We start from the raw sequence: 26541 nt of genomic DNA on the forward strand, positions 1-26541 counted from the left end.
AACAATGAACAAAGATTGAAATGAACAGAAGTTTGAAACTTCCTTGCTCCCCACAGTGTAGTAATTTTTCTTATTTAAAACATGATTTTAACACTACTGGGCTGACAAAGTGAATATACTAAACTTTCTTGACAGGCTTAAATAGCCATCAGTATTGCTCTTAAATCCCAAAAACCTTAGTACAAGATCTGGGTTTTACTTAGATCAAGATTATCAAGTTTTAATGGCTCTCATTAAAGAGGCTTAAGAATATAAACAGTTTATCAGTGACTTTTTCCTACAGCATAATTGTTTTACTCAGATAGGAATGTCTCAGTCTTCCTTTAACCAGACAGTACCCAACTTTATGTGTCTTCAACAAAGTGAGAAAATAATTCTAAGGTGTTCACAGAACACCTAAGAGTTGGTAATTCTAGAATACTCAGCTTTGTAACATACAAGAAAGGGACATTAGACAGCAGTCAGGAGTGGAATCTCCTATCCAGAACCACCATCAAGCCTTCACTGGACTAACTTCAGTTAACATGATAAAACTAACTTATTAGACATATCTATCATTACTACCAAAAGAAAAGAATGAGGAAAGTAATCAAAAGAAAATCCCTTTGTGAAAATATTAAGATACCCTGTAACTCAGAAAATGTATTTCTGAAATAGTAAGTAGAATAAAACCCCCCTTTTGCTTCATGCAAAATTATCACTGCAGCCAAATGTGGTTTTTTGTTTAGTGATCTGATAACTGCCCCTAGGCTATTTTAGAAATTAAAAAATCATCTAACATGATCAGTTTCATTTGGTACATTATCAGAACTTTTTAATTGGGATCAGGGAGCAACAGAATACAAAACATCATTTTTCGTAAGCAGAGGACAAAAGAATTCAGCTGTCCACTCCCTATGTTACCAACAAATTCCATGCCTTTACCTTTAAATGTTTATTACTTTAAAAGCCAAATCACAGACTCCTGTTTCACGTACTGTCATTTTAACAAACAGCTACTAGTTTTTTAGAATGAAAAATCATAGCCTTGACTAGGCTTCACTATTCACTTATTTCTGTCATTCCAAGAATGGTGGATTTAGAGGGGGAAAAATGCATCTTCCGAGATGTGGAAATCAAGCCACTCCTCTTTAGAGGACCTCCTATTAACTAAGGAGCTATGAAAGCCTTTTTAAAAACCTATACAACAAAATAAGGAGTGCCTGTGTGGCTCAGTCGGTTGAGTATCCAACTCTTGATTTTGGTAATGATCCATGGTCATGGGATCGAGCTCCATATCGAGCCCCCTGCTCAGGACAGAGCCTGCTTAAAATGCTCCCTTCCCCTCTGCCCCTCTCCCCCCCACTCTCAAAAAATAAATACATAAGTAAAAATAAGTTAATGTATACAACAAAACTAAAGACCTCTAGGAGAACATTTACTGGGTTGAGCCATCCTGATTGTTTTATGCTAGAATATTGTTGGCAATTTCCAATGATTATTTTGCTTCCCTGAAATAATGGTCCTAGTTTCATACCATTTCTTCAGAATATTTTGATTTACAACAACCATACTTGTAAGAATAGTGGAGTGGAAAAATGAGGCTGCACTATCTACAGATTAAGTTTTCTACAGAAAGGGAAAACAAATCTATTATCACTCCACAAAGATATGGACAATTCAGCTACTAGTTCCTCAACATTAACATTCCTGTTAGTGGATACACGGCTTTGTGGCATGACAGAGTGGTTATAGGACAATCTTTTTGTTGTTGTTAGATCTAATTGGGTACATTAAATGATTCCTGAATCGGGAGCATCCTATCTAGAAAGCAGATGGAAGCTCTTATGGGACAATCTTTTAAAAATCAAAATATATTGGCTCATCATTCTATTTTTTAGCAAAGTCTGATATTAATAGTCTGCTGATTTCTAAGCAGTCCCTTCCTTAGTTTTCTTCAGTATTAACTCTTGCATTTTTATGTTAAGCCACTATTTTTTAGCTAGAAATTTATGCTATGATTTGAATTACTTTCTTCTTTTATGGTACCAACTAACACAAATCTTTTTTTCTCCAAAAGTATTTCCTCCAATTAGTATAGGGTAAATTGTCCCACCTGTGGAATTCTCAGAAGATTCTGTAGAATTTGAATCAGTGCCAGTTTTGTCTTTCAAGGTCTGTTTAGGAAGAGTCTCGTCTCTACTTTCTTGTGCTTGGCTTTCTTCCTCTTCCTCCTCACCATCTGGGAACTCCCACTGAGACTCGCCCGACTGTTCGTTTACATAGAAATATCGTCTATGATCCCTAAATTACAAGAAAGAAAACACACGTTTTAAGACCCATTCTCCTACAAAGACACTTCCGTTTGGTCCTGTCCCAGGACAGCAGTCTGCTCTCACAGGGACGAACCTCTTCTTAATGGACTGCTATTCACAAAGGCAACAAAGAGCTTTGACAATTGAGGATGAAGAACCAAGGATAATTCAAAGCTATTTGCACTGCCAGCAGCTCTGTGAATACAGCCCTGAGCCCTCACTCCAACAGATGACTTAGAAAACACCTCTCACATTTTGTTTTGTTTTGTTTTTTGCCAATGTTTAACAGGGTTTCAAGTTTCATTAACGAAGGGACTCAATCTCCTAGAACACTAATTTCCCTTCCAAAGAAGAGAACAACGAAGTTTGCGAAAGGTGACTCTTCCCCTCTTGGACCGTGGAATTCACATTTCATACTCTTGATATCAAACACAGTGAAAGCTAAAGAGAGGGAGAGGATCTGGGAGCTGAAAAATAAAAGAGCAAAGATTTCAAATAACGAAAAAAAAAATCAAGAAAAGCCAAATATAAAAAGAAATGTTTTCATCTGACCTGCTGGCAGAAGATAGTAATCTTGTTCTTCATTCACATCTTCTGGCACGAAGCTTTCCTTAACTTCACCGAGGTTAATCAGGAGTAGTTGCTTCCAGAGGTCCTGTAAAGCGCACAGAGCTCTCGCATGCGCTTAACCCCCAAGCCCGCCCTACTCCGTGCAACAACACTCTGGAGAGTAAAAACCAGCTTTGTCCATCTTGGGAAAAAATCCGTTACATGGAACACTTTAAACATTGCTTTTTGTTTCTCCGTGTGGCTGGCCCAAACTGTAAGTGCTTGCGGTGCTCTGCCTGCCCAGCACCGCTAACTGCAGCTGCTCTCAGTCTCCGGACAGGCTGTCATGTCGTCAGGTGGTGGTGATCACAAATCATGTCTGAGATGTCAAAGGTGAAAGGTGAAAAGGGGAGAAGAGTGCGTACCTGTCCCAGTGGCAGGACCAGCCTTTAGGAGTGGCGTTTATTTCATACTGTTTTAGTTGTTCTGCTGCATCCTGAAGTTTTCGTTTAAGGTAGTTCCCATTAAGAGCCCCTTCCCTCCAGTCTGCAATCCGAGTCTAGAATCAACAAACAGAGAAATAAGTTAAAAGGCTTACTGTTAACATCAGAAGACAGAAATAAAAGGGACAGGTCTTCTGGTCCACAACTGTATTGCTATACTCTCACAAAAGGAAAGTAGACCCAAAACGCACAGAAATACTGTCTTCATTTCATATAAGATATTGTTTGCTCTACACAGTTCTGAAAAACAAGATTGGACCTTAGTACATTTTTATACTGCCAGCTCTCCAGTATCTGTGAAAATGAGTACCAGTTTTGTTTTTCTCCTTTGGACTATATTAACTCCCTAGCAATTTTAGTTTTTGGTAGAAAGTTCATTTGGTTCAGTAATCAAAAGCAAAGGTTCAATACTTAGGGAGGTAAGCTTCCTACAGGAGTTCCTCACTGAATCCTGCTCTACCATGTTGTAAACTATTCAGGTTACAAAAGGACTCCGAACTTTTATTTTTAGTTTGATGTAAATCTGTTATTAGGCTCATTGTGTTATTTAATGCATTCATTCATTCATTCATTCATTCATTCATTTATTTATTTATTTTACATCCAAGTTAGCTAGCATATAGTGCAATAATGATTTCAGGAGTAAAATCCAGTGGTTCATCCCTTACATGTAACACCCAGTGCTCATCCCAACAAAGGTCTTCCTTAATGCCCCTTGCCCATTTATAGCCCATCCCCCCACCCACAACCCCTTCAGCAACCCTGTTTGTTCTCTATATTTAAGCGTCTCTTATGTTTTGTCCCTGTCCCCATTTTTATATTATTTTTGTTTCCCTTCCCGTATGTTCACCTGCTTTGTATCTTAAATTCCACATATGCATAAAGTCATATATTTGTCTTTCTCTAATTTCACTTAGCATAATACACTCTAGTTCCATCTGCAATGTTGCAAATGCCAAGATTTCATTGTTTCTGATTGCTAATATTCCATTGTATACAGATACCACATCTTCTTTATCCATTCATCTGTAAATGGACATTTGGGCTCTTTCCATAATCTGGCTAGTGTTAACAGTGCTACCATAAACATTGGGGCACATGTGCCCCTTTGAATCAGCATTTTTGTATAAAAAAATATTTTTTAAACATAAAATAGAATACATGCCTACTGAAGGTGGTATCCCCACACATGAAATCTTAGTATTTATCTTCATAGTTATGTTTTGCTTTAGCTAATACACAGTTTTGTTTCCTGGGTTAGTCGTTCAAATTTGCACCAATGTTAAAAATTTTAATTTAGGATTAGAAAAATAAGATAAATGCCTTACACATAGAGCATTTTACTCAAAGACCAACTATACATAAATGCCTAAATTACCTCAGTCTGTAAGAGCAGCACATGAAAGTTGGAGATGGACTGTCTATTAATGCCTAGGAATTCAAATTTACTTGTCAGGGTATTTGCCAGTTCTCCAATCTGAAACTGTAATGTAGGAAAGAAAGAGAAAAATAAAATTGAATCAGCAATATTTTTCTGTATTATGTAAATTATTTTGTTCTTAAACATACTAAAAAAAAGGGTCTGCCTAGAAACAGCCCTTCTTAAATAGTTGCATCTGAACAGTCATGAAAATAACTCTAGTTATTTCTAGTTACGTAGAAAAATTTCTAGTTACGTAGAAAACTCTAATTTACGTTAAAATACTTCACATACCAAGTGATAAATAAGGACAAGCCTAGAGAAACTTAATGTATACTTTGAGACAATATAGAATTCAACAGGTGAAAATAGATGCTAAATGATGTAACTCCCAATAGTGTCCAAACTATCATTTAATTATTACTAAGTGCTTTTATCAGCTACGCACTGAACAAAATTAATTCTCCCAGTCCCTTTCACATGGTTGTACACTAGCCAGTGACTGGATAAACTCTTTCGAGTCAAAAGAATGTACTATGTGATTTTTCCAACAGACCATCCTTAAATAGCCACATATTTATACGGTCCAATTCTCTTGACATTAGGCTAGAAATAAAATTGGAACCGAGTTAGCCTTTATGTAAAGAGAAGTACACGCAGAAATTAAATTTGTGACTTTTAGTCTCTTCAGTACTTCCAAACTACAGGAGCCTACATTGATACATTATTATTGCTTTCCAATGAAGGCTTAAATTTTATTTATTCATATTTTAATGTTTATTTATTTATGAGAGAGAGAAGGAGAGAACATGGGCACGTGCGCATGGGTGGGGCAAAGAGAGGGAGACAGAGAATCTGAAGTGGCCTCTGTGCTTACAGCAGAAGACCTGATGTGGGGTTGAAACCCATAAACCATCAGATCATGACCTGAGCAGAAGTCGAACACTTACCCAACTGAGCCACCTAGTTGCCCCTGAAGGCATAACTTTTATTTTATTTAAAAAAAAATTTTTTTTAACGTTTATTTATTTTTTAGACAGAGAGAGACAGAGTGCGAGTGGGGGAGGGGCAGAGACAGAGGGAGACACAGAATCCAAAACAGGCTCCAGGCTCTGAGCTGTCAGCACAGAGCCCGATGCGGGGCTCGAACCCACGAACCGTGAGATCATGACCTGAGCCTAAGTCGGATGCTTAACCGACTGAGCCACCCAGGCGCCCCAGAACGCGTAACTTTTAAAAGAAAGCAATTAAAGCATTTAGAATTTATTTTTAGGTAATTTCTCTACATCAAGTCAGTCTTCTAATTCAGTGTTACAGCCTGAAATATGACCTTTTCACATAACTAAATAAATGACTTATATTTGGAGATAGCAAAGATTATTTTCAGTACTTGCTAACAAAGAAGGTAGTTTAACGGTTGCCCAATTTAAAAATATTTGTCCGGGTGCCTGGGTGATTCAATCAGTTAAGCATCCAACTCCTGACTTCTGTTCAGGTCATGATCTCACAGTTTGTGGGATCAACTCCTGCCTTGGGCTCTGCCCTGCCAGTGTGCAGCCTGCTTGGGATTCTCTCTCCCTCTGTGCCGCTCCCCTGCTCATGCACACACTCATTCTCAAAAGAAAAGCAAACTTTAAAAATATCTATTTGTCAGGGCGCCTGAGCGGCTCAGTTGGTTAAGCCTCCAACTTTGGCTCAGGTCATGATCTCATGGTCCAGGAGTTTGAGCCCTGTATCAGGCTCTCTGCTGTCAGCACAGAGCCCACTTCGGATCCTCTGTCCCCGCTCTCTACCCCTCCTCTTCTTGGACGCTCTCTCGCTCTCAAAAATAAACATTAAAAATATATATATTTTTTTTTTTTTAATTTTTTTTTTTTCAACGTTTATTTATTTTTGGGACAGAGAGAGACAGAGCATGAATGGGGGAGGGGCAGAGAGAGAGGGAGACACAGAATCGGAAACAGGCTCCAGGCTCCGAGCCATCAGCCCAGAGCCTGACGCGGGGCTCGAACTCACGGACCGCGAGATCGTGACCTGGCTGAAGTCAGGCGCTTAACTGACTGTGCCACCCAGGCGCCCCTAAAAATATTTTTTAAAAAATTTGTCAAGCCATGTTAAATACATACTTTCAAATCTTGTTCTTCTTCTTTAGGTGCTGTTGGTACTTTTATCTTCTCTGGAGATTCTTCGACTTCCATCTCTTTGTCTGAATTTTCATCTATTTTTTCTGAAGTGTCAGCACCAATTACTACAAAAGAAAGCATGTAAAATTAATTCAAAAGGAATACTAATATAGTACATCACATAACTTTTCTTACTCCTATAGCAGCGATATCTGAAAAAAAATTTTAGTTCTTTTTCCTTTGCCTGTTTTATTAAATAAACCGTAATGACTTATCTACCTGTCTTTAAAAAGCCAAAAAACCTTATCCTCTATAATCCCCTTTCTTAAAATGTCTATAAATAACAATCTGTTTTACCACATTACCCTGTAGTCTTTAGTTTCCCTTTCACATTCATCTATTTATCTTTCTAATCTATTCCAGGATACCATTACTTCAATTACTTACAAAAGCTAGGTTATCAAACCTGGGATACATAAAGGTTCTTCACAATATGAGTTTTGAAAAAAAGGGTTTCACTATCACAGCAGCATTAATTTTAAACTACCTGATAAACTCCTTTCTAAACTGGTTAAGACCTGTAGACAATCTATATCGGACCAAACTACTCTTCTGCTTGGTGATGTCTCTTTGGAAAACTTCGAAAGAGAACAGGTTTACCATCAACTTAAATGGAGTAAAGACACGAACTGTTATGTTTGCTTACCACCTCTCTGTTATGTTTGCTTACCACCTAGATGTGTGCTTATCAAACTAGTCCCCATGTACGATATAAATCATTCTGTCATGAGGCTATCAAGTGATTTAAGAAATAACTAAATTTAAATACTTCTTCTTGACTCTGGTTAATCTTTGATGTAAAGAATAATGTGACTTTTAACATCACTTTCAATAACTTTATTGGCCTATGGGGCACCTGGGTGGCGCAGTCGGTTAAGCCTCCGACTTCAGCCAGGTCACGATCTCGCGGTCCGTGAGTTCGAGCCCCACATCAGGCTCTGGGCTGATGGCTCAGAGCCTGGAGCCTGTTTCCGATTCTGTGTCTCCCTCTCTCTCTGCCCCTCCCCCATTCATGCTCTGTCTCTCTCTGTCCCAAAAATAAATAAACGTTGAAAAAAAAAAATTAAAAAAAAAAAAAACAAACTTTATTGGCCTAAAAGTTTATATTAAGTACTTAATCTTATCATATAATGGCCTTGCTCTTATTAATATTCCTTCTGCGTTTTCAAATTGAAACCGGGGCGCCTGAGTGGCTCAGTCGGTTGGGCGTCTGACTTCAGCTCAGGTCACGATCTCACAGTTTGTGGGTTTGAGCCCCGCGTCGGGCTCTGTGCTGACAGCTCAGAGCCTGGAGCCTACTTCCTATTCTGTGTCTCCTTCTTTCCCTGCCCCTCCCCCACTTGTGCTCTATCAAAAATAAATGTAAAAATAAAAAAAAAAATTAAAAAAAAATTGTTTGAAACCAAATCTCTCCCCCCCACTTACCAGTTTGTAATTCATTTGTATATTAGACATCTTACATTTGCTGGCAGGTAAAAGACTTTAACAATTTAAAGCACTACTAGTGCTCTAAGACTTTAGCCTATTTCAAAGGGCAATTACATAGGATCTATATACCCCTGGACCTAATAATATTATATCGCTAGGAATCTATACTATAATGACACTAAAATCTGCATAAAGATACATATACCGAGATGTTTATTACAACATTGTTTTTATTGTGAAGTACTGTATGTATATGATAAATATAAAGAATGAAATGAGCACTCAAGAAACCACAACCCAGCTTAGTGGAAAACTATCACAGGCACTTCTAAAGTTCACAGTGCCTCTGCCATCACATCCACATCAGACGTGATCTCTACCCTTATGGTTTAAGTGCCTTCCTCTAGTTCCATCATGGAAAGATCTTTAAGCACAATATTTTTTACGATTTTCCAACTTATATACAGAGAATACAAACATATGCGTTCTCCTGTAGCTTTTTAAATTCAACACTATTGTTTCTTAGATTCATTGTAATGCATATTAACTGTAGACCATTGACCTTTTTTCACGGTTGCTTAGTATTCAATTGCAAGAACACACTACTATTTATCCATTCTACCCTGGATGGACACTTGAATGGCTTGCTGGTATTACCTAATAATACAACTGCAGTATTACTTTTAAAAGTGAAACAGGGACACAACTCAAATGTCCACTGATGAAGAAGAGTTAAATAAAAATGTCTTTTGTACTTGGTGGTTAAAAACAGTAATTTTACACTTTAGGTATGTTTAACAATCCACATGGTTAATCTCATCTATGGCAAAAATTACACATGCACATGTACAGATTACACATATACACACAACCACAAATGAATACAGCGGAAAAGGTCTGGAAAGACATAGGTAAAGGACAGAGAAAATGGACTTCAGAGGTAAGGAATGCAAATCGGGAAAAGATGAAGGGGGACTTTAAGATTTTCACTTCATATTCTTCTGTATGATTGAAAAAAAGTCTCAAACAAGGATGTCTGCATTTACTTATTACTGTTTTTATCTATCATATTTTGACCATAACCCATAAAAGTATCTTTTGTTAAGTACACCAAACTAAGGTCTAGTGCTCAAATCTTACTGCTAATTTTCCACTAAAGAATCAGGGTCAAATGGAGATTAAGATATTTGTTCTATTAACAGATTGGAAAGATGCAGCAGGGTCTCTACTACATTACCCTGAATAGAGATAAGTTGGGTCCTCATGAAAAGACTAATCTATCTAAACAAAAAACCAGAGAGAGAGCAGAGAGGAGGCTGGGCTTGGCAGAGGTAGTCCCTGCCTGCCTTGCTTACAAACAGAAACAGTGAGCTAATGAGAGCTCATGGACTTAATACAGATAAGGCAGTGGACACCTGGGTGGCTCAGTGGGTTAAGCGTCCGACTTCAGCTCAGGTCATGATCTTGCAGTTCGTGAGTTCGAGCCCCACGTTGGGCTCTGTGCTAACAGCTCAGAGCCTGGAGCCTGCTTCAGATTCTGTGTCTCCCTCTCTTTGTCCCTCCCTTGCTTGTCCTACTCTCTCTCTCTCTCAAAAATAAATGAATAAAATGTTTTAAAAAAATACAGATAAGGCAGTTACCGTACCAAGATTTTTAAAAAGGGAGTGAATCTTGCTTTTCTGTTTTTGAGGGAGAGGTAGTCCCCATTCAGTAGTGAATCCCCAACCAAAGCTCCTGGAAAGGGAGCTTCCTTTCACTACTCTACTTTTCACAGAGCAGTTAAAGAAGTGAAAGGAAGCTCCCTTTCCAGCACTTCCATAAAAGGATGCAAGTGCTACCTCCTTCTTGCTGAAAAGGGAACAAAACACAAAACAAAACAAAACAAGGCTAAGGATTTCCCCTTTGTATCTTTCAACTCTGCAAATTTAACGTAAAACACGAATTACCAGTTTCCCCATTTTCTGGAGTCTCTCGTCCAGTTTTGCTAGAACTCCGGCTGGTAGATTCTGGACTGGTAGCTCGAACAAACATCTTCCATTTCCCCCTTTTAGACATAAGTCTACGCATTCCATCTTGAGATGCTGGCTGGCTGATGTCAGAACATGGACTAGACCCTGACACACTACCATCTCCTTCCTCCAAGGCTCGTAACTCTGCCTACAATGAACATGACAACAAAGTTAGAGTGTTATTATCTGTTCGTCAACACTTAAGCATCTGTGAGACCAAGAATGATAACTGTGCATTATCAGAATTAAAATCCTTTGAAGACAGAAGTATTTAATACATTTTTTCCATCAGCGCCAAGCATTATGCTCGTTACTCAGCAAACACTTATTCATGATTGTAGTTAAGAAATACCAATTTGAAAGGGAAAAGGTTCTAGAGATTCACTGAGACAAAGTTTCTAGTACATGAACACAGTAGATAGAGTCTAACGTAGCTTGTCCCTGATAGCTTTAAATTTTTCAAAAGTGGAAAAGCTTAAAGGAGATATTGCTGTTATAACACCTGTTACATTTTTGATTCATACTCCAAACAGCAGACAAAACTGTTTCAAGAAAAATCAGGGCAGGGGCACCTGGGTGGTTTGGTCGGTTAAGTGTCTGACTCTTGGTTTTGGCTCAGATCATGATCTCGTGGTTGTGGGATCAAGATCCGTGTGGGGGTCCATGATGAGCACTGTATGGAGCCTGCTTGGGATTCTCTCCCTCTTTTTCTCTCTCTCTCCCTCTACCTGGCTCACTCACACTCTCTCAAAAATAAACATTAAAAAAAAAGAAAAAGAAAAAGAACAAGAAAAAGAAAAATCAGGGCAGAAAATTGTAAAAATCAACGTCTCAATCAAGAAAATTTCCTGAGGACCATCTTTTTGAAAGGAAGCACATGAAATTATGAGTTTCTCTTAATCTATTATCTTACAAGACCCATTTAACTATTTAAATAACGCCATAGGTGATCACTGGAAGTCAACCTGTACTTTAATTTAAAAACCAAGTTATCACTAAGAATCTACTATGCTCATTTGTTAGGAGTCTAAATCAAAGATAGTCATTCCTCATTGTATCTAGCTATCATTAAATCAGAGCAATGTCAGTCTTTATTAGTCAACTACCAAAAGCATCATCAGGAACCAAAAGAACTATAACTCGATAGTTAAGGTTTTTATTGCATCAGCTTAAACATATGTAGACAAAAGGTTGAGAAAAACAAAATCCCGGTAATGGCTATAAACAGAGCACAATGACCCCAGAGTGTGATAGTAATAGGGGAAAAAATGTACTTAACAAAAACTTACTTTTTTTCTTTCCAAAACCAGCTCCAATTCAAGGGTATCTTGTTCCTCTTCCTCTTCACTTTCTCCAGATTGAACAACACTGCAAAGATCCTCCTGAGAAGGATCTTCCATGTTGTCTAATGTAATTTCCTGTGGCTTTATTATTGTTGCTGCTTCTTCTGCTGTCGTACTGGTTTCTTTCACTTCGGAAACGGGCTCTGATTCTTTACAAATTACTTTTCTTCTCCATCTCTCTTCTTCCTCTTTTATTCCCTCAGGCAGCAAAGGAGCAAGCAGTGATGCTGCCACCCCTTTCTTCTCCTCCTCACTATTTGAGAGAGCCTGAATTCCTTCATTTACTTCCTATAAATAAAATAATCTCATTTATTTTTCAAATGAAAAAATAAAAAAACTTTACCTGAATAAATAGAACACACACAATTGTTCATGCTAAAAATGACTGTTTTTCAATCACTGCATATTTTTTATATAATTTATTGTCAAACTGGTTTCCATACAACACCCAGTGCTCATCCCAACAGGTGTACTCCTCAATGCCCATCACCCACTTTCCCCTCACCACCTTCCCCATCAACCCTGTTTGTTCTCAGTATTTAAGAGTCTCTTACGGTTTGCCTCCTTCCCTCTCTGTAACTTTTTCCCCCCTTCCCCTCCCCCCATGGTCTTCTGTTTCTCAGGATCCACATGAGTGAAAACACATGGTATGTCTTTCTCTGCCTGACTTATTTCACTTAGCATAATACTCTCCAGTTCCATCCATGTTGCTACAAATGGCCAGATTTCATTCTTTCTCATTGCCAAGTAGTATTCCCTTGTATATATAAACCACATCTTCTTTATCCATTTGTCAGTTGATGGACATTTAGGTTCTTTCCATAATTTGGCTATTGTTTAAAGTGCTGCTATAAACATTGGATACAAGTGCCCCTATGCATCAGCACTCCTGTATCCCTTGGGTAAATTCCTAGCAGTGCTATCGCTGGGTCATAGGGTAGATCTATTTTAATTTTTTGAGGAACCTTCACACACTGTTTTCCAGAGCAACTGCACCACTTAGTGCATATTATTTTCTTAATGTTTATTTATTTTTGAAAGGGGGGAAGGGGCAGAGAGAGGAGGAGACAGAGAATCCCAAGCAGGCTCCCCACTGGCAGCACAAAGCACAACACGGGGCACAGTCCCACGAAGTGTGAGATCATGACCTGACCAGAAATTAAAAAGTTGGCCATTCAACTGACTGAGCCACCCAGGCACCCCTCAATCACTGGATATATAAATATATCAACCTTCCTTTTTATTTATTTTGAGAAAGAGAGACAGCACATGCATGTACAAGCAGAGGAGAGGCTGACAGAGAGGGAAAGAGAATCCCAAGCAGGCTCCTCACTGTCAGAACAGAGCCTGATGTGGGGCTCCAACCCATGAATTGTGAGATCATGACCTGAGCCTAAATCAAGAGTTGGATGTTTAAATGACTGAGCCACCCAGGCGCCCCAACCATGGGATGTTCTTAAAAACCACAAACGGCCAACAGACTAGTATATATATTTGTACCATTTTCCTTACAAGTGTAAAATGCAAACATTGTTACTTGAGGAAAGCAGTGTTTTTTTTTTTTTGTTTGTTTGTTTTATTTTGAATTTACATCCCAGTTAGTTAGCATATAGTGTAACAATGATTTCAGGAGTTGATTCCTTAATGCCCATTACCCATTTAGCCCATCCCCCCCCCCCCCACAACCCCTCCAGTAACTCTGTTCTCCATATTTAAGAAGTCTCTTGGGGTGCCTGTTAAGTGTCAGGCTTATTTAAGAAGTCTCTGGAGTCAGTTAAGTGTCTTGACTTTGGCTCAGGTCATCATCTCATGGTTTGTGGGATTAAGCCCCACATTGGGCTCTGTGCTGACAGCTCAGAGCCTGGAGCCTCCTTTGGATTCTGTGTCACGTTCTCTCTGCCCTTCCCCCACTTGTGCTCTGCTTCTCAAAAATAAATGTAAAAAAAAAAATTTTTTTTTAAGAAGTCTTATATGTTTTGTCCCCCTCCCTGTTTTTATATTATTTTTCCTTCCCTTCCCTTATGTTCATCTGTTTTGTATCTTAAATTCCTCATATGAGTGAAGTCATATGATATTTGTCTTTCTCTGGCTGATTGTGCTTAGCATAATACCCTCTAGTTCCATCCCTGTAGCTGTAAATGGGAAGATTTCATTGTTTTTGATTGCCGAGTAATACTACATTGTATATATCTACCACATCTTCTTTATCCATTCATCCATCGATGGACATTTGGGATCTTTCCATACAAGCAAAGCAGTGTTTGAACTAGAACCTAGTTCTGGGTGCGATTCACACATATCCTTCCACCTATTCTCCCAAGTCAAAAGGCAAGTTAGCAAGAAGCAGATTTAAACAATTAAATAAAATCTAAGTTTTGTCAGTTATATAACTGGATAAATCTCTACCCTCTTTTGTAAGATGACATAACCTCAGAGGTATGTTAGGAAAGTGACAAAGAGAAAAGTGAAATGTGTTGTTATACCTATATTGCTCACTTCCTTCACTGGTATAATATTTAGTCCACCTCAAAAGAAAAATAGTCTATCTCCCGCCTGGAGTTGTAAAAACCAAATTGTTCCAAAAATTTGTATGTATGTATGTATGTATGTATGTATATGTATGTATTTTTAAGTAGGCTCCACACCAACATGGGGATTGAACTCCCTTCCCTGAGACCAAGAGTTGCATACTATACTGACTGAGCCAGCCAGGCACCCCCTAAAAATACATGTTAATATACCTCCTATTTAAACCCGTCATTTAAAAATTTAAGATACATGGGGCCCCTGGGTAGCTCAGTTGGTTAAGCGTCTGACTCTGGCTTGGGTCATTATGTCATAGTTCGTGGGTTTGAGTCCCATGTCAGGCTCTGAGCTGACAGCTCAGAACCACCTACTAAGGATTCTATCTCTCCCTCTCTCTGCCCCTCCCTTACTCATGCTCTGTCTCTCTCAAAAATAAACAAACATTAAAAAAAATAAAAAATTCAAGATATGGGGAGCTTGGGTGGCTCAGTGGGTTGAGTGTCCAACTAGATTTCGGCTTAAAAAAAAACATGTGGGTTCCCAAAATAGAACTATTCTGAACTAGAGAAGGAGATCTGAAGCCTGCCTGCTTGGCTGCTCCCACATCCTTTTCATGATGACCCAATGAGCCTCTGTAGCACCCTAAAGCTCCAGAAGAACCAATGAACTGGGTAACTGTTATAAGGGCTACATATTAAACATAAACATCAAATAAAGCTTTAAGAAACATTTGTCCTATTTCACATCCAGTTATAAAATACTAACAGAAAGCTTCTATACCTGTGCCAGAGCAAGAGTCAAGTTCTTTAGATTTAAAATAAGCAAATGAGGGGCATCTGGATGGCTAAGTCGTTTAAGCGTCCAATTCTGGATTTCAGCTCAGATCATGATCTCGCAGTCTGTGGGTATGAGCCCCATGTAAGAGCCTGCTTGGGATTCTTTCCTCTCTCTTTCCCTCCCCCCGCCAAAAATAAATAAGCATTTATAAAGAAATAAATAAGTATGCAAGCAAGCAAATGAGATATGTTGTAACTTACCTTTTTGACTTCTCGCTTGGCTATGACTTGTCCACTTTTACTACTGGAAACAGAAACGTTCTTCTCCTTTGTATACACATCTGTATTAACCACAAAACTAGCTTCAGCACCTGTTACAGAACTGAAAAAAAAAATATATATATATATATATATAAATATACACTTAGAGAAACAAAAAGCAAATATTATCAACAAGAGAAAGACTCTAACTTCTTCCTAGGTAATTTCTTCTGTAAGTCTATTCTTACCTGGGCTGGTAATGTTGTAATCCCTGTACCTGGGTGGCAAGATACTGGGGTAACTCCCAAGTCACTTCATTTGTTTGTGTGTTCCAATAATAATAGCATCCTGTGTTCTCATCCCAGACTTCTTGCCAATCTCCCATCTCAATTCCAACTAGAAGAAAGACAAATTTTAAAAACTAAAAATTTCTCATCAACAAAACTAAAAAACAACCTACTGAATACGGTAAGATATTTATTAACGATGTAACTGATAAAGGGCGGATATCCAAAATATATAAAGAACTTGTTCAACTCAACAAGCAAAAAACAAATAATCCAAATAAAAATGGGCAAGACATGAACAGACATTTTTCCAAAGGCGACATCCAGATGGCCAACAGACACAGAAAAAGATGCTCAACATCACTCATCATCAGGGAAATGCAATTCAAAATACAATGAGGTGTCACCTCACACCTGTCAGAATGGCTAAAATCAGAAACACAAGAAACAGCGTTGGTGAGGATGTGGAGAAAAAGGAACCCTCCCCACGCCGTTGGCTGGAATATAAACCAGTGCAGCCATTGTGGAAAACCATACAGAGGTTCCTCAAAATATTAAAAATAGGGGTGCCTGGGTGGCTTGGTCGGTTGTGTCCAACTTGGTTTTGGCTCAGGTCATGATCTTATGGGTTCATGGGATTGAGCCCTGTGTTGGGCTCTGTGCTCACAGCGCAGAGCCTACTTTGGGATTCTCTCTCCTTCTCTCTGCTCCTTCCCTGCTCACCAGCACATGCACAAGTACCCCCTCTCTCACAAAATAAATAAACATTAAAAAAAAAAAAAAACCTACTATACAATCTAGTAATTGCATTACTTGGTATTTATTCAAAGAACACAAATACTAATTTGAAAGTATATATGCACCCCTATGTTTATTGTAGCATAATCTACAATAGACAAATTATGGAAGCAGCCCAAGTACCTATTTATAAATGAACAAAGAAGAGGTATATACACAATGGAATAGTATTCAGCCATAAAAAGGAATGAAAGCTTGCCATTTGTAACAACACAGACGGAGCTAGAAAGTATAATGCTAAGAAAAGTAAGTCAGAAAAAGACAAATACGATATTGCACTCATGTGGAATTTAAGAAATAAAACAGATGAGCAAAGGCAAAGAAACAGAGACACAAATGAAGAAAGACTAACTATAGAGAACAAACTGATGATTACTAGAGGGTGCGGGAGGAGGGGAAACGGGTGAAATCGGTGATAGGTATTAAGAAGTGCACTTTGACGAGCACAAAATAAATGGATAGAATCTTGAATTATTATACTGTACACCTGAAACTAATATGACACTGTATGTTAACTATACTGGAATTAAAATAAAATTTTTTAAAAATTAAAAAAGGAAGCATAAATTTCTCCACAATTCTCACTTTATACCCCAACTCAGCTCTAAAGCTATTAACAATCTAACACAAGGTTCCTCAACTTTAGCAATGTTAACATTGGGGCTGGATAATTCTTTGTTGTGGTGAGGGTAGTCCCATGTAGTGTTTAGCATCCTGGATTCTACCCGCTAGATGCACTAACAGTTCCCCACCCCTTGGTGTAACAACCAAATATGTCTAGAGACACAGTCAAATGTCCCCTGGAGGTCTAACTCCTCCTTCCCAAATCATTTTTGCACAAATTACTTAAAAAAGTTTGACAAGGGCGCCTGGGTGGCTCAGATGGTTAAGAGTCCAACTTCAGCTCAGGTCACGATCTCACAGTTCGTGGGTTCAAGCCCCATGTCGGGCTCTGTGCTGACAACTTGGGAGCCTGGAGCCTGCTTCAGATTGTGTCTCCCTCTCTCCCTGCCCCTCTCCCACTCACATTCTATTTCTCTCTCAAAAATAAATAAGCATTTAGAAAAATTAAAAAAGAAAAGACAAAGAATTATTTAAGGATTCTGGAGTTTTTTGGGTTTTTTTAAGTGTTTATTTTTGAGGGGAGTGGGAGGGGCAGAGTGAGGGAGACAGAGGATCCAAAGCAGGCTCTGTACTGACAACACGGGGCTCAAAACCATGAACGATGACATTGTGACCTGAGCCAAACTCAGACACTTAACCAACGGAGCCACCCAGGTGCCCCCAAAAAAGAACCTTTAAAATAATGGCCTTACTGCTTCGGATTCTGTGTCTCCCTCTCTCTGCCCCTCCTCTGCTCATATTCTGTCTCTAAAATTAACATTAAAAAAACAAGTAAATAAAATAAATACTGGCTTTAATTATTCACTTGGTATAAAATTGCAACTGGTTAAAAGTCTGCTAAAGCATATGGGCTTTCATCCTTTGGAATTTCAATGCCTAGAACACCTTTGAAAATTACACTTCAGACTTCTTTAAAAAATCAAAGTATCAAACTTACCTCCTGCAAGTGAACACTGAGTATCATATTGCCACCCTGCTGTCTGAGTGGAGTCTGTTCCATTTGAAGTGGTAGAACTAAGGGCAGATGTTGCTGATTCCTTTGGCTCTGGTCTAGGTGGAGTTGGAGGTGGAGCAGAGGCTCCTACAGGAGCTGTAGGCTGAGGTGCTGTTATAGCATCAATCTCCTTTAGTATGGAAATAGTAACAAATGCATTAATAACCTCAAAACTAGAACACTGAGAAAATGACAATCACCATAAAAAAAATTCTATATGATTAATTATCAGCTTAAATCAAAACTCTCAATTTCCAATTATGTAAAAGATCCCCAAACACTTTAATTCTCCATTTTTCTCCTCCTTACAACCTTTACAAAAAAGAGATGACTGGGATGGGGAGGGACTAAGGAAGAGATGTGGAAGGGGAGAAAGAAGACGGAAACACTGAAACTGACAAGCAGGCTAACCACTTGAGATCCAGGTCCCAAAGTGGCTTCAATAGCTAAAAAGTCAAACAAAAGCACCACTAACCGCTAAGAAGTTGGCCAATGTACTATCAATATCGGTTGACTGGTTTCCATTTGTCTCTTTGGACTGTGCTGGTTTTTCTGAAACATCACTCTCATCATCATCACTGTCCGCATATGCACCAAGTAAGCACAGACCTCCTAGAAAGAAAATGGTAAATGTTAGTGACAACAATGCCAGTATGCTCCAGGAAGAAAAATATGACCTTGTTCTTCAGTCAGAGTTTACAATTAGTTTACTTACAGATTAGAACACAGCCTCAAAATGAGTCATCACCGAACTACCACAGAGATAGAAATTATAATATGCATTTAGAGCTAATAAAACCATCCACATAGCTACTTGACATCCTTCTCAAAATACACAATCAATCAACCTCATCCTCTTTCAAAATAGCAGAGTAAATCCTGATTTTAGAATTCGTAGGGGTGCCTGGGTGGCTCAGTTGGTTAAGTTTCCAACTCTTGATTTCGGCTCCGGTCACGATCTTGTGGTTCATGGGACTGAGCCCCACATTGGGCTCTGCGCTGACAGCTCGGAGCCTGCTTGAGATTCTGTCTCCCTCTCTCTCTGCACCTCCCCTGCTTGTACATGTTCTCTATCAAAAATAAATAAACAAACATTAAAAAAAAAAAAAGGAATTTGTTGATTTATGTGTCCATCTGAAACAACAAAGCCGATTAGGGTTTAATAGATGAAACAGATTTTCAAAGCTAAAAATCTTTTCCAATTTTTCCTCAAACAAGAAGGGACTAATTATAATGGAAATCAAAGTGCTAGAACCAAAACAAACAAACAACAAAAACCCAGCCAGAACCAATCTTCAATGTCTTCCCCAAACTTAAGAGGTATCAGATATAGCTTCTGTAATGCTGCTATGTATTCCATTTCCCTCTGTACGACCTGTGGCCACTCTAATGTTAAAATTAAGCAAGGATAGGGGCGCCTGGATGGCTCAGTCCGTTGAGCGACCAACTTTGGCTCAGGTCATGATCTCACGGTTTGTGAGTTTGAGCCCCACATCGGGCTCTGTGCTGATAGCCAGGAGCCTGGAGCCTGCTTCAGATTCTGTGTCTCCCTCTCTCTCTGCCCCTTCCCCACTCATGCTCTGTCTCTCTGTATCTCAGAAATAAACATTAAAAAAAATTTTAATTAAGCAAGTATATATTCTCTTTTTACTAATTTTATTGTAACAGATACATTAAATGTTAAACTCCAGCCAACTTTTCAGCTATCACTAAGACTAAATTTCCCAGGGTCTGGCAACAGCCTATGTTCTCTGTAAATATTTGGTAAATGAACAGATTTATCAGGAAGTAAAATCTAGTTGTATCATAATTCCATAAAAGAATTCGTGAGATCACCTAAAAATAAACATTAGGTTGCTTCATTTATCATAGGGGTTCACATTCATTGTTTTAGTCCTATCAATCTTGCCTTCATTATCTTTAGCATACAGGTAAAGTTCTTGCACTAAATACAAATTTAAGTATATTTATTTATTTTGAGAGAGAGACACACAGAGTGCACACAAGAGACAGCACAAGTAGGGAAGGACAGAGAGGAGGAAACAGAATCCCAAGCAGGCCCTGCACCATCACCGCAGTGCTAGATGCAGAGCTTGGGGGTCAAATTCGCGAACTGTGAGATCATGACCTGAGCTGAGATCAAGAGTCAGACACTTAACCGACTGAGACACCCAGGCACCCCAAATTTCTAAAATATTCAAAGCTGACTAGAAAGATTTTTTTTTAAATGTTTATTTATTTTTTGAGAAAGAGACAGAGTGTGAGTGGGGAAGGGGCAGAGAGAGAGGGAAACAAAATCCTAAGCAGGCTCTGAGCTGTAAGCACACAGCTCAATGCGGGGCTCAAACCCACAAGCTGTGAGATCATGACCTGAGCTGAAGTCAGACGCTTAACTGACTGAGCCACCCAGATGCCCTAAAAAGGTTTTTTTTTTTTTTTTTTTTTTTTAAGTGAGAAAGGGAGAATGAGCAGGGGAGAGGGGCAGAGGAAAAGAGAGAGAATCTTAAGTAGGCCACAAGCTCAGCACAGAGCTCGACGCAGGGCTCCATCCCAGGACCCTGGGATCAAGACCGAAACAAAAATCAAGTCAGATGCTCAACCAACTGAGCCATTCAAGAGCCCCCATAAATTATTTATTTTTTTAACATTTATTTCTTTTTGAGAGACAGAGATAGAGCACGAGTGGGGGAGGGGTAGAGAGAGAGGAAGACACAGAATCTGAAACAGGCTCCGGCTCTGAGCTGTCAGCATGGAGCTTGACACAGGGTTCGAACTCAAACTGTGAGATCATGACCTGAGCCGAGGTTGGACGCTTAACCGACTGAGCCACCCAGGTGCCCTAAATTGGTTAGTTCTTTTTTTTTTTTTAATGTTTATTTATTTTTGAGACAGAGAGAGACACAGCATGAACGGGGGAGGGCCAGAGAGAGAGGGAGACACAGAATCTGAAGCAGGCTCCAGGCTCTGAGCTTCCAGCACAGAGCCTGATGTGGGGCTCGAACTCACGGACCATGAGATCATGACCTGAGCTGAAGTCGGACGCTTAACCGACTGAGCCACCCAGGCGCCCCTAAATTGGTTATTTCTTAAGAATAATCTGGTAACAAATACCAAAAGCCACAAAACTCCAAGTTTCTTTAAGATAGATAATCCCATCTTTGAGAATACAACCCCAAGGAATAACTAAAAAAAAACTTCACACAAAGCTTCTGGCAACTTTATTTAAATAATGAAAGCTGTAAACAACTCAAATGCTCTCAAATAGGAGACTGGCAAAACAAATTATAGCATGGAACCTGATGCAATATTAATTTATGATTAATCAGATTACAGGATTACATGCAAAAATGCTAACAGGACAAAAACTAAACACTAAAAGGAAGATAAAAGCAAGCCATGAGATGCATGTTAAGTTCTAATCACACCTATGAAAATTTAGTCCATCAATGATAAGGAACAGGAATGAATTTAGAGCTGATATTGAAAATAAAGTCCTAATATTACGTAAGCTTGCTTAATCTTAAAAAAAATAAATAAACAAAAGCTTCATAGGACCATAACCCAGACTACTATTGAGATGATACAGCTATTTAAAACCAGGACATTCTTGGGGCGCCTGGGTGGCTTGGTTGGTTAAGTGTCCGACTTCGGCTCAGGTCATGATCTCACGGTCCGTGAGTTCGAGCCCTGCTTCGGGCTCTGTGCTGACAGCTCAGAGCCTGGAGCCTGTTTCAGATTCTGTGTCTCCCTCTCTCTCTGCCCCTCCCCTGTTCATGCTCTGTCTCTATCTCAAAATAAACATAAAAAAAAAAAAAATAAAATAAAAAATAATAAAATAAAACCAGGACATTCTTTGAAGCCATAGTCCTTAGCAGTCTTTTACTGAAAGGGGTGCTGGCTGCTGAAACCTCAATAGGCTTACCTTTAATGGATGGTGCCACACAATTTATAGTGCAAATCAACTACATTAGGTAGAAAATTATTTCTTAGGTATAAACTTAACTTGATAAGCTTCAAACAGTAACTATTATTTTTCTAATAAGTCTACTATTGCCTCAAAACATCGTCTGAACAGTGTTTCAACCCTTTTGGTTACAGAAACTACTAACAATAAATATAATAAAAACTATGGACCCTCTTCCAGGAAAACACACCTGAGTGTAGAATTTTAGCCAATTTACGGACTTCTGACACTCATCAGTGGAGCTACATTACCCTTTCCTAGATGATGCTGAAATATCAATGACTATCATAGTAGTCAACTGATCTAACTTCAGAGCTCACTCTGAATTTTTTTTTTAATTTTTTTTAACATTTATTTATTTATTTATTTTTTTTTTTTTTTCAACGTTTATTTATTTTTGGGACAGAGAGAGACAGAGCATGAACAGGGGAGGGGCAGAGAGAGAGGGAGACACAGAATCAGAAACAGGCTCCAGGCTCTGAGCCATCAGCCCAGAGCCCGACGTGGGGCTCGAACTCACAGACCGCGAGATTGTGACCTGGCTGAAGTCGGACGCTCAACCGACTGCGCCACCCAGGCGCCCCGGCATTTATTTATTTTTGAGACAGAGAGAGAGCATGAACAGGGGAGGGTCAGAGAAAGAGGGTGACACAGAATCCGAAACAGGCTCCAGGCTCTGAGCTGTCAGCACAGAGCTCGATGCGGGGCTCGAGCCCACAGAACGCGAGATCATGACCTGAGCCAAAGTCGGACACCCAACCGACTGAGCCACCCAGGCGCCCCTGAATTTTTCTTAATTTCATATGCATGCTACCATAATATTCTTCTGCATGGAAATATTAGCTATGCTTGCTGTACTGTATCATTTAAGTTTATTTATTTTAAGAGAGAACTCTCGTGATCAGTATAGGGGAGGAACAGAGAGAGAGAAAGGGAGAGAGAGAATCCGAAGCAGGCTCTGCCCTGTCAGCACAGAGCCCGATGGGGGGGCATGACCTGAGCCAAAATCAAGAGTTGAAGGCTTGACCAACCAACTGAGCCACCAAGGTGCTCTACTGTATTATAAAAACATACTTTAACAACTAAGATTTATACTTCATTTCTGTGGAAAGAAATCTGGCATGTTTCTAGTGATAAAGGTAAAATTCTTTAAAATCATCTAAAAAAAAAAAAGGAAAATTCTTGAGTATCTGCTCTAATAGCTATAGAAGCCATACAAATAATAGAAAATGGTTTCACTTTGGGTTTTGTTTGACACATTTTTCCTGAGTATCACAACTGGTAGGTTAAGAACTGAATAAAGCAGATACCTTATGTTTCAGGATGAAGTTGGACAGAATGAGAATAGTTCTATTCACAAGGCACATGAAGGGCTGAAATGCTGACAGAGCAATTCAAGAAATTTCTTCTTGGAACATTAAATTTCTATTCATCATAGAAAACTCAAAATAACATACATAGTTTACAAATATAAAATGGTATTTCCTAGTTCTGAAATTTCTCTTACAACCAAGTTTTAGCTTTTCTAAACGACCCTATTTTTTTTACATGGCAACTGGGAGGAAAGGAGAACAAACTTCTATTATCTCAGGTGTCATGTCTGCACAGAACTCCAAACTGAAAGAATAAAATTATTACCAATTATAAAATATTTAGTATCAAGGGGTGCCTGTGTGGCTCAGTTGGTTAAGCATCCAACTCAGGTCATGATCTCACAGTTTGTGGGTTCAAACTCCGTGTTGGGCTCTGTGCCGTTGGCATGGAGCCTGCCTGGGATTCTCTCTCTCCCAAAAAGTAAACTTAAAAAAAAAATTTAGTATCAAAACGTATTTTAATCTTTCAAGATATATAAAGACTAGCAAAAACTAACATTCTTGGCACTTGCTGTGTATTTGAACTTTATGTACCCTGTTCAATTTAATCTTCAAAACAACTTAGGGCTGGCTGATTCAGAAAAAGAAATTATTTTTAATATTTATTTTGAGAGAGACAGAGAGAGACAGAGACAGAGAGAGAGACAGAGACAGAGAGAGACAGAGAGCGAGCAAGCAGGGGAGGGGCAGAGTGAGGGAGAGAGAAAATCCCAAGCAGGCTCCAAGCTGTCAGCACAGAGCCTGACCCCGGGTTTGATCCCATGACCCCCCAGATCATGACCTGAACGGAAACCAAGTCTTGGGACACTTAACCAACTGTGCCACCCAGGTGCCCTCCCATAGGATTTATTTTATGGATGAATGCACTCCCAAGGTATTAGCATTAATGCTGGAGTGCCAATTTGAGACCAGGTTTATCTACAAAACCACTGTTGCAAATATTCCTTCACACTTAATAATTATTTATTTTTAAGACTTTATTCTTTCAAGTAGTATCTATAACCAAGGTCTGGCTCAAACTCACAACACTGAGATCAAGACTCACACCCTCTGGGGCGCCTGGGGGGCTCAGCTGGTTAAGTGTTCGACTTTGATTCAGGTCATCATCTCATAGTTCGTGAGTTCAAGTCCCACATCGGACTCTGTGCTGACAGCTCAGAGCCTGGAGCCTGCTTTGGATTCTGTGTCTCCCTCTCTGCCCCTTCCCTGCTCGTGTTCTCCCTAAGGATAAACAAATATTAAAAAAAAAAAAAAAAAAAAAAGAGTCACAGGCTCTACCGACTGAGCCAGCCAAGCGCCCCTAAAAAATATTTAATAAGAGCAATTTTCAGCTCCACAAACATTTGCTAGGTACCAACCAAAGCATAGTGCTGGAAAAGAAATGCACAGAATGAAAGACATCCTTGGTATCCCTAAAGAACATCAAGCTAGTGGGGGAAACAGAAAATTACAAACTAGGATTAGAAGAAAAATAGTAAAAGGTATTTTGGCTACAGAAAAAAAAGCAACAACAAACCTTACTTTGGTTTAAGTGTATATACCAGCAAGCCATCACATACAAAAATTTACTTTATTTTCAAAAATGTTAAATTTCCATTTTACGGGAGAAATGTAAGCAGCACCGAAGCATTCAACAAAATATATACAAACCCAATCTGACCCTAATGAAAGACCTTGTAGAAAAGATGAAAAAAAAAGTGTACCTGTTGCTTTAACGGCTGTAGGTCTGGTGGTCATGACTGGTGGTTTGGAAGGATTCTGAACTCTGGGAACCTCCACCACCACTTCCTGTTCATCTGGATTTTAAAAAGGTACAAAAGAAAACTACAGTTAGACGGTGGACCAGAGAAAACACTACAGGTGACAAAACAATCTTTGATTTGACCTTTCAAATCTCAATTTCACCAACTTGAAAACAGGGTGTGTAAATCCATCATTGACCCAAATAACTGGGAGATGATAAACAAGCAGAGCCAGACTCTTCCACGTGACTAGCGACTTTAACATTAAGGACACGATGATGGTACATAAAAGTATACCTTAAGTCATTCAAAATTTTAAAAATACACAGACACAGAACAAATCTCGGGGATACCACTGGGCCTTTAAACAAGCATAGCCAATGGAAACCGATTTAAATTATATTTAAAAAATAAAATAAAATAAAATAAAAATAAGCAAGGCTAGCCGTAGCATTTTCCCCCCCTACAGTAACTACCAAGGGGATATTTTAGCACCTGAAAAGGTCCCGGCATCTCGGGCGTCTGGCCCCGTAGCAGCGCGCTGAACAGTTACTCTTAATCCAAGAACCATTCCGGGGAGAAACCAACAAGTACTTGGGAACCCACAAGCGCCACTTCTGCAGGAATTTTGGGGTTACCTACCCATTTGGAGTTACGTTCGCTTTGGCTGGCATAATAAAATGGGTGTACTCACTTCTAAAGGGTCCCTCTCAGTTTCAACAAAAACGAAGGTAAAAGCACAGGACGTGTAGATCAGGGCAGGTTTCCTATCTCCAGGCCTCGGAAGCGAAGCCCGGACTCTCACAAATATCCCCTGAAGTTATGCAAACCCGAGCGCCGACGCTGAGGAGACTCGGGAGGCCAGGCCAACCCCTGCACCAGAGATGGCGCCCCTCGGGCGGGCGGGCCAGCGCGCGCGGCGCCGCCGGCCCCTTCCGCCGCCTTTGGGGCCCACATCGGTCCTCCCCTCGGGACCCACGCAGCAGGCCTCGGATGCGGAGCAAGCCCGCCCGCCCGGGTTTCTCTTCCTCCCAGGGCCCTGCCCTAGGCCGCAAGCCCCGAGCTCGAGTTTCGGAAGCCCCACCTAGGTGCCGGAGTTCCCTCGCGCACCTTTACCTTCTGAAGGCGAGTCGTCTGGGGCCGCGGCGGCAGTAGTCACCGTGGTCGTCGTCGTCGTCGGTGGCGCCGCCGGAGCTGGCTGGCTGGGCGCCGCCGCCGTCGAATCCGGCTCCGTGTCGGGTTCCGGCTCCGGGTCCCTTCCCGGGGTGCTGCTACGGGGACCCGGCGGAGAGAGCTGCAGAATAGGCCTGCGGCCGGGTACCGCCCGGGACTTCTTCCCCATCGCGAGCCTGAGCGCGAGCCGCGAGCGTCCGGCAGCCGAGAGGGGCGGGCGCTCGGCGCGGCGCTGCGTAATCAATATTCATGCACCGCGACACCGCCTCCTCAGAGAATCTGCTTTTAACCGGC

The 26541-nt window shown here is 40.0% G+C and overlaps 1 protein-coding gene across 2 annotated transcripts in view; it reads right to left on the bottom strand.

Moving 5' to 3' along the window:
- The window catches only part of FNBP4 (formin binding protein 4), a 43669-nt gene extending 17128 nt beyond the window's left edge, over positions 1 to 26541 (bottom strand). Inside the window, exons 1-12 of one of the 2 annotated variants that reach the window (XM_045485218.1) lie at positions 26191 to 26541; positions 25036 to 25128; positions 18471 to 18607; positions 17939 to 18125; positions 15541 to 15688; positions 15293 to 15413; positions 11676 to 12017; positions 10324 to 10534; positions 6893 to 7014; positions 4725 to 4829; positions 3269 to 3402; positions 2096 to 2283 (exon numbers count right to left, since the gene is read on the bottom strand). In XM_045485218.1, the coding sequence (XP_045341174.1) occupies positions 2096 to 2283; positions 3269 to 3402; positions 4725 to 4829; positions 6893 to 7014; positions 10324 to 10534; positions 11676 to 12017; positions 15293 to 15413; positions 15541 to 15688; positions 17939 to 18125; positions 18471 to 18607; positions 25036 to 25128; positions 26191 to 26416 (2014 nt within the window). In that variant the 5' untranslated portion in view covers positions 26417 to 26541. Of the gene's footprint in view, positions 1 to 2095; positions 2284 to 3268; positions 3403 to 4724; positions 4830 to 6892; positions 7015 to 10323; positions 10535 to 11675; positions 12018 to 15292; positions 15414 to 15540; positions 15689 to 17938; positions 18126 to 18470; positions 18608 to 25035; positions 25129 to 26184 lie in introns of both variants that reach the window. The other variant, XM_045485217.1, reaches the window with a different exon arrangement.

The sequence above is a fragment of the Leopardus geoffroyi genome, chromosome D1 (assembly GCF_018350155.1).
Source record: "Leopardus geoffroyi isolate Oge1 chromosome D1, O.geoffroyi_Oge1_pat1.0, whole genome shotgun sequence".
Taxonomy (NCBI): domain Eukaryota; kingdom Metazoa; phylum Chordata; class Mammalia; order Carnivora; family Felidae; genus Leopardus; species Leopardus geoffroyi.